The sequence below is a fragment of the Agelaius phoeniceus genome, chromosome 6 (genome assembly GCF_051311805.1).
Source record: "Agelaius phoeniceus isolate bAgePho1 chromosome 6, bAgePho1.hap1, whole genome shotgun sequence".
Lineage (NCBI taxonomy): Eukaryota > Metazoa > Chordata > Aves > Passeriformes > Icteridae > Agelaius > Agelaius phoeniceus.
This window is the reverse complement of record NC_135270.1, coordinates 43,854,457-43,867,267: the sequence shown is the minus strand read 5'-3', so window position 1 is coordinate 43,867,267 and position 12,811 is coordinate 43,854,457. Positions and strand designations below refer to the sequence as shown.

Below are 12,811 nucleotides of genomic sequence, written 5' to 3'. Positions count from 1 at the left end.
TAGCTGAAAGATATGAGAGAGAGAAGCAAGATCTAGAGAAACATATTTTGGAACTTAAAGCAAAGCTGAGTCATAATGCTGTAATGTCAGAGGTAGAAGAACTGAAGAGATGTATAGAGCGTAAGGACAAGGAGAAAGCACAGCTTGTGATGCACATACAGGTAAGTTGGGTTTTGCTGCTTTTTGCTTGGTGGCATTTTTGTTTTAAAATAATTTCTTATCTGTTTAACATTAGGTGATGTATCAGATTAGAGATTGACCTTTAAAACTAAGAGTAACAGTCATGCTTATTATTTATTGTGTGAAGAACTTCGAAAAGTGATTTGAATTTGCCGACTTTTTTCCTCTCCCATGTAATACTAAAAAAGGTATTTGCTGTTGCCCATGATTCCATGGTTTGGATTACTTCTCTTTCCCATGTGCAAAGAAAAGTTGATCTGATTTTATCAGCACTTACTGTTAATAATGGTTTTTGGAACTACTTTTATAAGGTAGTACTTACTTTCTTATTCCCTATTCCATCATTCCTCAGAACTGAAGTTCAACTTTAAAAATTGAAATGCCTTGTTCTATGAGAGAGTGTAGTAGAGTAAAAAAGTAAGTCACAATTTCCCTTTTTTTAGTAATTAAATGCAATATAGTAACATAATCATAAGTATTAGTAGTCTTCTTTATGGTAAGCATATCATAATGTTTAATGTGATTCTTTATGAGAAGGATGAGAGCAGCCTTTTGTACGGGAATTTTAGTTAGAAGACTTTGACCATAAAATGAGATCCAAGTAGGCAGTAGCCTTCTTATTTAAAATGGGGAATTTCTGTGTTTTTTGCTCTTGCCTAGATTTGTCATTGGTAGTAGAATGGCTGAACAGTAACAATTTTCTTCTGTCTGCTGTGACTGTCAGGAGAAAAGTCTTTGCAAAACCATGTGTATTATTTCAGTAGCCAAGGATTTCACTTTTTGTTCAGCTTGTATTTTGGCATTCTGTAAGCAAGGAATTTTGTATGTATTTTCCTAATGAAGGTACTTATCTATGAAATGATATTGCATATCTTTGGAAATTCAAATGCAGGAATTGATTTTTTTGTCTTCATAGATTTACAGGACTATACTCTTCAGTTTACTTCTCTTGCTCCTTTACCTTGTCAGTTCTCTTCTGATTTAAATCAAATTAATACATCAAATTACATTTGGAAAAAAATGGCCTTCTGAAAATATGTTCCTACATGCTTTATGAAATTTGGTTATTGAATAGGTTTAAAAGAACATAAAGTGTTTCTGTAGAGGGTAAGATGAGCAGAACTCATTTCCTTGTGTCCATCAGCATTTGTATTTTAGCTGGTTAATAAAACCCATGAGTAACTGAAAACATTCTGAGTTTTGGTTTTGTTGTGCCTGGGAAACTAATTATTTTGGTGACAGGAACTAATGGGGTAAGAACCCACATAAACCCAATTATTTTAAACTTCTGCTTGTAGAACATGCTTTCTTAAGGGTCAGAATGATTTTATAATACTAATTTCCTGCCCTGAAAATACTCATGCAATAGTGCTCAGTTGGGGTCATTGTCATTTCTCTGAGTTAGAAATCTTTGACTTCCCTCATTTTCTCAACAGAAAATACTTTGTACTTCTTATCTGCTTCCCACTGCCGTTCTCCTACAGGGGCAGTAACAGGAAAATAGCTAGTGTGTTTTTCTTTTAATGAGACATCAAGGAATGCAAGGATGTGAATTTCTAAACTTGTGTACTAACAAAGCATTTTGTCAAGCCTGTTCTGACAGCTGCTCCTATCAGATAGTCTGATTCCCAGTTGAAAGTGACCAGTCATGTTTGACTTGGGTGTGATTTATCTTTGTTTAGTGGGGAGAATCTAACTTGCCTCTGATGTACATGTGACATTAGAAATTTCTTTTGATTTATTAAAATATCATTGTTTGCAACAATTTGAGTTGTGTGTGTTGTACATTTAGCCCCCTACAGTTGCCATAAAATCACAGTGTGGTGTAAAATGGACAGGATGAAAAAGGTTAAAACCTATTCTTAAGCTCATGTTTAGAAGTGAGTTCAATCTTAGTTCAATTAGATTTTAAATGTAATATTTATTTCAGCTACTCTAGTTTACATAAGGGAGTGGTTATGCTGTCTTCCAAATGTTTACAATCATCTTAAATTCATTTTTCTGCATGAAGCCGAATAGATATGGGGCTGTTGTGTCTAACTATTAAGATTTAACTATTATGACTAAGAAATAATTAAAGTGCACAAATTACAAAGATGCTATACCCTACTTTCTCTGTAAGTGTTTTTAGACTCTTTTAGCCTGGAAACTTGTTTGATTTACTAATTACTCTTAATTTGGATTTGGTGTTAGTATTCTTATAGTATTGTCTAGTACAGCAGTCAGTTTGTTAAACTATTTCAGTTTTTCTGAGGGAAAATTATCGATATGCTTAATTAATGTTAGAATTCTTCAGTAATATAAATCTTCCAGTTTGATAAATATTGATTCATATTCTCACTATAATTTACTTTTACTTTTTCTTCTACAAATGAAGTTATTAACCAATTAAATGCCAGTAGTGCAAGCCCTTATAAATTAGAAAGAATTTTGGCAACTGCACCCATGTTAACACAGAGATACACATTTATCGCACATAACTAGGAATTCAAAAGTACAGATCAGTCCATTTGGGATTCCTGTTTTGATATAGAAACAGAGTGTGGAGGTACTTTCTCTATCCTCTTGCTTTACAGCATTGGCTTCATGAAATATTGACTTGCTATTATGCTGTTTTCTACCTGATTTCAACTGTTGGGTCTGTGCTGGCTTAATTCTTTTAAGCAAAGTGCAAACTCTTTGCTAAGGTTTATCTTATTTACACATATTGTAAAAATAAAGCATTAAAAGTCACTTTATATTGGTACATCCATGTCAAAATCCAGTTTTCCTCCTCATGCAAATAGTTCGTGTTGATAAATTAGTTGCATCGAGGTAAATAGCTAAAACAAATGTTCCTCTTTTTTATTAGACTGTAAATCAATAAATTGGAGGTTGATTTACTTCTACACGATAAGGGGAATGTTTACAGTTAATTGAACGTTATTTTATGTGTTTAAGATTAGACTCATATTTCATTAAAAAGTTTGTGGGAGCGGTAGTTTTGTTAATGAAGTGTGTACTCTGGGGAAATTATATATAAATAACTATTTTTTAATGGTGTAGTGTTGAGTACTACATCAATTTACTCTGACATCCTCTATGGTCTACAGAAAGACATGAAATAGGAAGTGATAATAGCATGTGTAATCATGACTGAAAAAATGATGACCCATTTTAGAAAATCTGTGGAAGGGTAAATGTAATATCTGATTGTATTTTATGAGGTTATTTTTAACTTCTGCTGTACTCAATTTAAATCTTTGTCTTTAAAGAAGTATGTTAATCTGTTTTCATTGGAAATTTAGCTTGTCTTGATTTAAATTTTGCTAGTTGTAGGTTATGAGCTTGTTTTGGTTATCTTTTTAGTACAGCAAATACTATCTCAACGAGATTGGTACAATTTGCTGCCTCCCAGGAGATGTTGGCCTGGTTTGGACAGAGAAAAAACCCCCAAACTAACAAACTGACAAGGAGAGAGCCCTTACCAACAAACCCAAGTCTCCCTCCTTCCCCCAACCTTGTGGAAGTATCTTTGTCTAAATAGTCATTCTATATCCATCTGTAAAGTTGACCAATCTTTCATAGATAAAATAATTTTCCCTTGTCCATTCTGAATTGCGGTCTGTTTATTTCAGGCTACATCCGCTGTTTTTTTTCAGTCATTCTGAAATCTAATCCTCTTAAAAGTATTTCAATCCCCTGAGGCTTGATAATATGTTTGACTGGCTATAGATCAGGTCTATCAAATTTATCTTTCATAATGAAAAGGCTGAATGGTATGAAAGCAGTCTAAATAGGCTCAAAATGCAGAATACTAATGTGAATTTCTCCATCATGATCTCAGTAAAATACAGTTTTGCTAGTGTACCTTCAAAAACTGATTTCTGAGCATGTCCTTTCAGAATGTGTATGGACACTATTATTCCTGAGTTTCTTATGAGACTGTTCAGAGAAATATGATTTGAGAAATACAGAATCTTTTATTTTTAAAATGTGTATTTTCAATTTAATTAATTTTTGAAAGGCTTATATATGCCTCTTACATTTTCAAACATCTTTGCACTTTGTTCTAGAAGCATTTACCAAGCTGCTGTATTCTCTTTGTATTCAATGCTATTAAATATACCTTTATTTAGCACATTGTTTTCATAAAGGCAACCAGCATAAAACTGGGTAACAACTAGCTCATAAACTATAAATTCCAGTTGTTGTGGTGACTGCTGTTTTTTCCTTAACAGTTCTTCCTTTCCTCTCATCTGTTTACATTAATCTCCTTATATCTTACTATTTGACTTATTTCTTATTTGTGTAGTGTGTAATATATAGCCAATGATTGATCTCAAAATACAGAAAAATAACAAGAACAACTAGAGGAGGAACAAATGCAGAAAGACTTGAGTAGTATGTATTCTATGTCTTGTGTTGGAATTCTTTACCCTTGCAGAGGGAGAAATTCTCTGAGCTAACAGGACTTTCCTTGATAGTCAAGAAGATCTTTTATGCTGTTCATATTTAATAAAAATGTGATTTAATGTTGCTTTATGTTATTTGATCAAGTTTCATACTGCATATCTTTAGAGAATGTTTGTATTTTGCTATGATGATTCCAGGTGTTAACATCTGACCTGGAAAACAGGGAGAAGCAGCAGGAAAAAATGCTGGATCAGCTAAAGGAGATACAGAATTGCTACAAGGCTTGTGAGAGTGGACGCAGACAAACTGAACTCCAGTCTGCTGAGTTAGCTCAACAGGTTGAAGAGAGTACCAAGGAAGCAGAACGGTATCTCAGTGAGTTCAAGCACTCAGAGGCACTCAGGCTGGAGATTGAGAAAAAAAGAGAAGATTTGAAGGTGAGAGCCCAGGAAACCATCCGCCAATGGAAATTGAAGTGTAAGAAACTGGATCGTGAGGTAGAAAAGCAAAATCAAACTATCAGTGAACTGATGGACAAGAATAGTCAGGTAAGATTTGTTGATTTTTTTTGGTACCCTTTCCCTTTGTTTTAAAAATTAAGAGAAGGAGTTTATATGCAAACTGACTTAAACTGCTTTCTCCTTTAGGTTCTGGACCTCTTCTATATAATTTTCAGAACTTTTTCTTTAAAAAATCAAATTGAAAATTGATTGTGTAACATTTCTGGGTTTTTCATTTGTCTTTGTTCAGTATGGCAGACCACTTATTCCTCTTTTTTTTCTCCTCTACAGTTTCTCAGGAAAAAACATAGTTTTTTTTTTGTTTTGACTTAGAAGAATTATTTGTTCAGTTGCTGATACTGTTTTAAAGACAAGCACTCACATCAATGCTAATGTTTATCATCCTCTATCAGAATAATGGTAGAAACCACCATTCCGTTGGCAATGAGTTTGTGGGTCTATTTTCCAGTGGCTGGGTCAAAAGTTGCTTGTTTCTATAGTGGCTGATACAGTGCTTAACTCTATGCTGTGAGCATTTATCTTAACTTACATGCTCTGCTGGTGCAGTCTGTCATATTGTATGGCTTTTGTTTTACAGTGCTATACTCTCTTTTCACGTATTTTCTCATGGCATCCATCCAGTTTAAGTTACTGAATGTGATGGGCTTGAGAGGGCTCCATCCTCTGTTTTGTTTTGCTCAAAGATTGAGGTTTTCAAGGGCTAAATGGGATGCAGTGGTGGATGTCTATTAATCCTGTGTTGTTTCTCATCCAACGATCTGTTCTGAGATTGGTACATGAATACAAGCATGGTCAAAGCACAGGAGAAGTCACAATGGGGCTATTACTGAGTTGAAATTAATAAACTGTAGCAAAACTAAACTTTGATTCCTGGTGTTGCTATTTCTCTCCTATTGCCTATCATATTCCTTACTTTTTATTGTTATTTCCTCTTTCCATGCTCCAGCAATTCATTCTATAGTAATCTAGTATTTGTTAGCCCTAGTGCTTGTCTGGGAAAGTAAGATTCTTAAACATGTAAGAAGTTGGTCAGTCTTGCCTAAGAAAATGGAGGTTGTAAGGAGAGGAAGAAAACCTGAATCATTTAAAAATCATGGGTGTCTATCAAATGGACAAATAAGCAAAAAGTAGAGACAAATTGTGAATAAGAAGCAGTAGTTCCCAAAAAGGTTCTGGAATCACTCTTCTTGTAAACACATTGGCTGGTCTTTGTAGAGACACCTGATAACACTTTCCATGTTGAAATTTGCTTTGTTATGTATGATTCTTTAATATGGATTTTACCTCTTTTTATGTGGCACATGCTAAATGCAGTGGTTAAACTTTGGCTTAAGCTCCATTTAAGAAATACTGTCAGTATTTGTTTTTACTTTTAAAGTGGTGACCATCCTGCCAACAGGTTTCAGGTAATTGTCTGGTGAAGAAAGCTTCTTTATTTTAAGATATAGGAGATCAAATGAACTTTGGGTCATTGTGAAGGAGAAAAAAGTACAAACAATGTTTCATGTTCTCAGTATAAAGTTGGAAGCAGTTTACTTCTAGGGATATAATCAATCTAGATGCAGCATTTAGTATAAACTTGAGGTAACTAGATGAATATAATTTAACTAGCTTTGAAATGCAGGCAATTAACAATTGAGACAAAAATCTGTAAAAACAATAAAGGAAGAAATGGCAGTTTGTTTTCTTTGATTTCTGTTAGAAGACTTCAAAGGGTTGATGGAAAATTTTCAAAATTGGGTTGCAATCATAGCTTGCAATTTTGAGATTTTTGAAATATTGGCAGACAACAAATGTGCTATACAAAGATTGTTTAGGTTTCATTCTTTTGGAGTTACTGGGATAATTTGGTTGAAGTTTTGCCCATGTGGTTGTCCTTAATATTGTTTGACAGTGGAGTTTCTGACATCTTTTGAAACATATGTTCTTTAAATTATGTAATGTAGAAAACATACTCAAAGCAAGTAACTTATAGGTTGTAGTTTGAAATTTTACAGAACTATCCCTATTTAGAAGGCTATATAATTTAAGGACAAGTCCAAGTTTGAGATTGCACATGATCTAAAGTGTGTAAATTTAAAGAAACACTGAGTACATTTGAACTGAGTTCGTAGCAAGCAAAAATTTTATATTTTCACATACATATGTTATTTGTTCCATAGACATTCCTGATGTCTAAGGATATCCTTCCAACAATTGTCTCTAATTACTTCAGATCAGAATGGATTTTTTTTTCTTTCCTAGGCCCTTAAAGAAAAAGATGATCTCAAAAGTCAGCTTCTCTCAGCTATAAATCAAATAGAAAACCTGCGGAAAGAGCTGAATGATGTGCTTACAAAGAGAGCCCAGCAGGAAGAACTCCTCCACTGTAAAGAGGTAAAACTGAATGAAATGGAGTCACACCAAGTATCTCTTGAAGAAGAGATCAAAGAAGTTCAAGGTACTGTAAAAAAATTGGACAATGAGTTGAAAAAGCAAGTCTTTCTACAAAAGCAAATGCAAGCTGAGAAGGAGCACTTGAAGACAGAACTTGCAAATATTAACTTGTTTCATAAAAAAGACCAAGAACGACTCCTAGAAATGCAAGCAGATGTGAAACATTTAAGTGCTGTACGTGTGGAACTAACAAACAGAATTGCAGAAGAGGAGAAAGCCAAAAAGGAATTACTTAAGAACCTCTCAGACCTCCAGAAACAGCAGGAATCTAGTCATGAAGAGATGATTTCAGCTAACAGGCAGCTGAAGATGGAAAGAGAAGTTCACCAACAGGAGTTGGCAGATCTTAGATCAGAGTTACAAAATGTGAAAATCAAACATGAACAAAATGTTCAAGAGCTCATGAAACTCCTTAAACAAGAAAAAGATGATGGAGAGGCTCAGATTAGAATGCTAAAGGTACTTATTGGAAAGAATTCAATGTCAGATTTTTCCCCCTCCTCCCACACACCCCACACACAGCCCCTGCTACTGAATGATGAAGGTAATAAAGCATGGGCTTTAAAGCACTTAACACACATATTATTGCAAGCCATTGTAAAAGTTTAAAGTTCAGGGTAAAAGTGTTACAGTACCAGTTTTAGGTCAAAATCTTAGTTCAAAAATAGTAAAATAGATATGATCAAAATAAAAGGAAATTTATGATGCTGTAATGTTTTAATATGGCAGGCAGGTGAAGTCCCAAGTGACTGGGAAGGGGAAGCATTGTACCATACAGTCATCCCAGGACACCATCTTTTAAAAGGGTAGAAAGGAGGACTGTGGGAGCTACTGGCCAGTCAGCCTTCTCTCTTTTCCTGGGAAGATCATGGAACAAAACCTTTTAGAAGCTACACTAAAACCACATGGAGGACAGGGAGGTGATTTGAGACAGTCAGCACAGCTTCACCAAGGGCAAATCGTGTCTGACCGACCCAGTGACCTTCTCTGATGGCGTGACTGCATCAGGGGACAGGGGAAGGGCTACAGATGTCATTTGTCTGGACTTTTGTGAAGTGTGTGACAGAGTGCCCCACAACATCCTTCTCTCTAAATTGGATAGAGATGGATTTGGTGAGTGGACTGTTAGATAGATAATAAATTGGCTGAATGGTCCCATTCAGAGGGTTGTGGTCAGTGGCTCAGAGTCCAGATGGAGTCCTGATGTACAGGAGTGGTGAGTGGTGTTCCTCAGGGATCTGTGTTGGGACTAGTGTTTAGTTATGTAATGTATCATTCATGACTTGATAATAATTCTTAAACAATTGGTAACATGGAAACCTTTAAGTGAAGAAAGCAATAAAACCCCCCCTAGGTGGTTGTTAGTAGAAGGATCATTAAAATCAAATGTTTTGACAGCAGTGCTTAACATTGTAGACCTAATTTTTAGTGTGTACATCGTTATTTAAGTGGTCTATCCAAAAGTGTTTTTTTCTTTAGCAATGACATTGAAATTAAGAGTTTCCATTTGATATCAAGTGAGAAGAAGGAAAGTGTATTCTGGATGCAAATAAGAAAAAATAAGTTGATTGTGACTGCGTTTTTCTATGAAGCAGCAAATCCTACTTTAGGATGTTAGGACCTTTTTATTTTTACTGATTGTTGAACCTAAACAGAGTATTAAAAAAATTCACTTCCATATTTCATTTACAGTTCCATGACTTCCCCAGAATCATAAATCCTAAATATATTTTTTAAGAGCAGAAGGTTTGAGGGAGATGAATTTTCTAAGATATTAGGGTAGGCAAATTTTTTAGAAGTATACAAAGTGATAATGCACAAGATTCTCTTAATTAAGAGACTATAAGTGAAAAAAATCAGAAAATCACATGCGTCTCTAGGAAGATCTGATGAGAACATGTCATCCTGCAGGCGATTTGGTTACTTTTTGTCTGAACTCATCATTACATTGCATTTGGATTTCAATTTTATGGACATACTTTTCTTCTAAAGTAAGGTAAACTTCACAGACATTTTATCTTTTTTCCCCCCCCCACTTTTTTTTTTTAAGTATTTTGTTCTTAGAGTAATGTTTGGGGAAATCCAACAGAAAAAGTTGGGTTTTTTTAACCTATTTTTTTTTTTTTCCAAGCTGCTAAGATTTTGTGGCTAGCAACCAGTTGTCTTTTACTGTTACAGTAATAGTTGACCTTATTTATGCCTCAGCTGTGTCCAACCTTTGTAACTGTTTTTGGAAAGGAATATACATATCCTGTCCAAAAATAGTTAAAGCTTTAAAAATAAAGGTTGGTTGAGGGAGACTTGAGGAGTGAAGGGGAATTTAATATATTTGTAGAATCCAAAGCCTTAAAATTAAAGAGGATGCATTTATGAGTTACTTCCAGGAAATCAAGGGTAGAGAGTTCTGTATTTAGAGAACTAACTTCTGCACAGATTGTAAAAAGAAGTGACTTTTGATTTTAGTTGTTCTTTCCTCTCTTGCCTACTCTGTATGGTACTTTCTTCCCCACTTTTGCCTGGTTTTCTGTAGTGCAGCACTGGACTGAAAAACAATTTAGTTAAGGATTTTTTGGGGTAGGAGGGAAGGTACCGTAAGAATATTGTATGATGGAAGAGAACTGGAGAAAAACAGAGTTTTTTGAGATACCAGTGTTAAGAAGGATCTTGCCGTTTCATTACTGAAGTTCTGATGCTTAAACTTTTAATTTGGTTTCTCTTAGAACATCCTAAATGATTCCCAACCAATGCTCTATGATGTCTTATTTAGTATTTAAAAGGATTGATACACTAGGCATAGGAAATCAAGTGGTTTGCTTAGTGATCCCCATTTGGCTTTGTGCTCAGAAACTCTGGATCTGTCACCTAATTTTAAAACATTGCTTTAAAAACATGCTTGTTAGAATGATAACATACAAAATTTCCTGCTGCCTGACAGTATGGAAGTATTTGAAGTATTAATCTTTAATCTAAACTTATAGAGGTATGTATCTATACATATTAAATTGTGTATATGTGTATATTTCTTTTTAAATTAAATTTCTGTTTTCTATACATTTTCCAATTGTGTCATCTCATTTTCCCCCAAGAGTATTAAATGTTAAAATTGGGTTCAATAAAGATCAATTAAAATATAGTCATATCTACCTTGTCATACTGGACATTAATAAGTATTGACTTTCTCTCTGTGTCTCAAGGGTAATATAGGTGAAGGATTTTTTTCTTGAAATGTCTCCATCTGCATAGATGTTAGAATGCAATTACTTTTAGTAGGAACTGAAAAGTTGATTTTTATAAGCATATTCACAGAAAATGTTTTGGGCATTGTAGGCTTGTCTTTGTGGTCTTAAATCTTTGTAGACTGTGAATGCCAAAGTTCTTTCTCAAATTGTTCTTTGGAAGAGTTTTTGTAATCTGTTTAGTGTCTAAATTAGTGTCTATATGTAGTGTCTAAATTAATTCATAAACCTTCTCTCCTTACCCTTCTTCCTCATAGAAGAATTTATATATTTATAGTGTATTTGGGAAATAGAATTTTTGCTTTTCCTCAGAAAGAAATTTACTTCCCAAGTTTATTTTTTTGTTTAACTGCATCCCTCACATTATCTAATCTGAAACTGGTTTTGAGGAATGTGTGTGTTAATTTGCTTCTTTGTTGTATTTTTAAAAATTTTTTAGATATTGTGGAGCAATTCTCAAATCTCTCATTTTCAGTCAATTATTTTTTTCACTGGAAACAAATATACATTATTTACTCATTGTTTTGGGGCTTTCTAGATCCTTACATGTTTTCTTCATTTTTCTTTGCAAAGTTTCACGAGTAGCATTAATCATACAAAGTAATAGCACTAAACCCACACAAATCTAGAACTTAAAAATACTAAATCTTTGCTGTTGTTTCCTTGCAGATATAAATTTAGCACTGGTTCCTGAAATTAAATGAGTTTTAGACTTTCTGATTCCAAATTATTTTAGTAATGGAAAAGCTGCATAAATACTAGGCTTCTCAGGATGATGTAAGCTGATGAGCATAGCAGAGCTGAAATGAAGAACCTGAGACTTCTGTTTTCTGCTTTTAAAGCCCTGTATGGTTCTGCAACCTTGTGATGCATATTTTTCATGTTCAGATAAGTAATTGCACTTAGTAGAACTTAATTTAATTTTTTACATTTATCATTTGGCAATAGTGTTCCACTGATATCAAACTTTAGAGTTTGGATGTGTTTTAAAATAACCCATACAGTAACTTTGTAATCTTTTTTCCCCTTTACCATCAGATGGAACTTTTAGAAGAGAAAAACATAGTCAAGGCTCAGTGTCGACAGCTGGAAAAAATAAAAGTTGAGTGTGATAAATTGACAGAAGAATTAACCCAAAATGAGGAAGAAAATATAAAACTAAAACGGAAATGTGAGTTTGTAAAACAAGAACTGGAGAAAAAGGTAAAATTAACTGATTTTAACCATGATTTGTTTCTCTGCTGATAAATACCTAATATAAATGATGGATTATAGAAATAGATGGTAAACCTAAAAAACCCGAGCCTGTATGTATTAAAGAATACGCCCAGTTGTCCCACAGTACATGGTTTCTTTATGAATGAAAGAAGACAAAAATGCTTTGGCTGGATTATGAATGGTATCCCTCCAAAGATTTGCTTATATTATTTAGGACTAGAAATATAAATCCTTTTACTTGCCTGATGTCTAATGTAGGTAACCAACAAATGTTTAATCAGCTACTTCTAGTTTTCTTCATATTTTTCTTCAAGATGCAGTGGAACTGTGAATAATTTAGAAATAATTTGAAGTAGATATGCAATGTAAGCATAGTAAAAGAAATTCTAAGTAATGTTGGGGTGGAGGATTTTTGGTTTTATGGGATTTTCTTTTATAGTATAGAGTTAGAAAAATGTTAAATTTGGCATTTCTTTAGCTTGCTAAACTATCAGGAAGTGGTTTAAAAGCTCAACTTGTCAGACTAGTAAAAAGTACTTAAAATGAAAATTCAAAAATGTGTTTTTTCTATGTTGGCATTTTAGTTGTACAATATCTATCGTTAAGAAAATGTGTTTATAGGAATGTACATAGGCTTCTGTAGTCTGTTGTGTATTAGCTCCAACCTTACCTAATATTGGGAAGACACTTTTTGAATCAAAATAATCTTTTATCTCTAAATTGAAAAAGATCAGAGAAGGTTTTAAGCATGCAATCCTGTGGTCTCAACTTTTGCAGGTAAAGGCAGATGGAAACTTCTATTAGCTTGCATTAATGGTTAACTTA

General features: G+C 33.9%; 1 protein-coding gene across 3 annotated transcripts in view; it reads left to right on the top strand.

Moving 5' to 3' along the window:
- Window positions 1–12,811, top strand: part of CEP128 (centrosomal protein 128) — a 104,146-nt gene that overhangs the window by 29,746 nt on the left and 61,589 nt on the right. For all 3 annotated transcript variants that reach the window (XM_077180587.1, XM_077180586.1, XM_054635741.2), the window contains 4 exons: window positions 1–161; window positions 4,773–5,123; window positions 7,341–7,991; window positions 11,807–11,971. In XM_077180587.1, coding sequence (XP_077036702.1) covers window positions 1–161; window positions 4,773–5,123; window positions 7,341–7,991; window positions 11,807–11,971 — 1,328 coding nt within the window. The remainder of the gene's footprint in view (window positions 162–4,772; window positions 5,124–7,340; window positions 7,992–11,806; window positions 11,972–12,811) is intronic.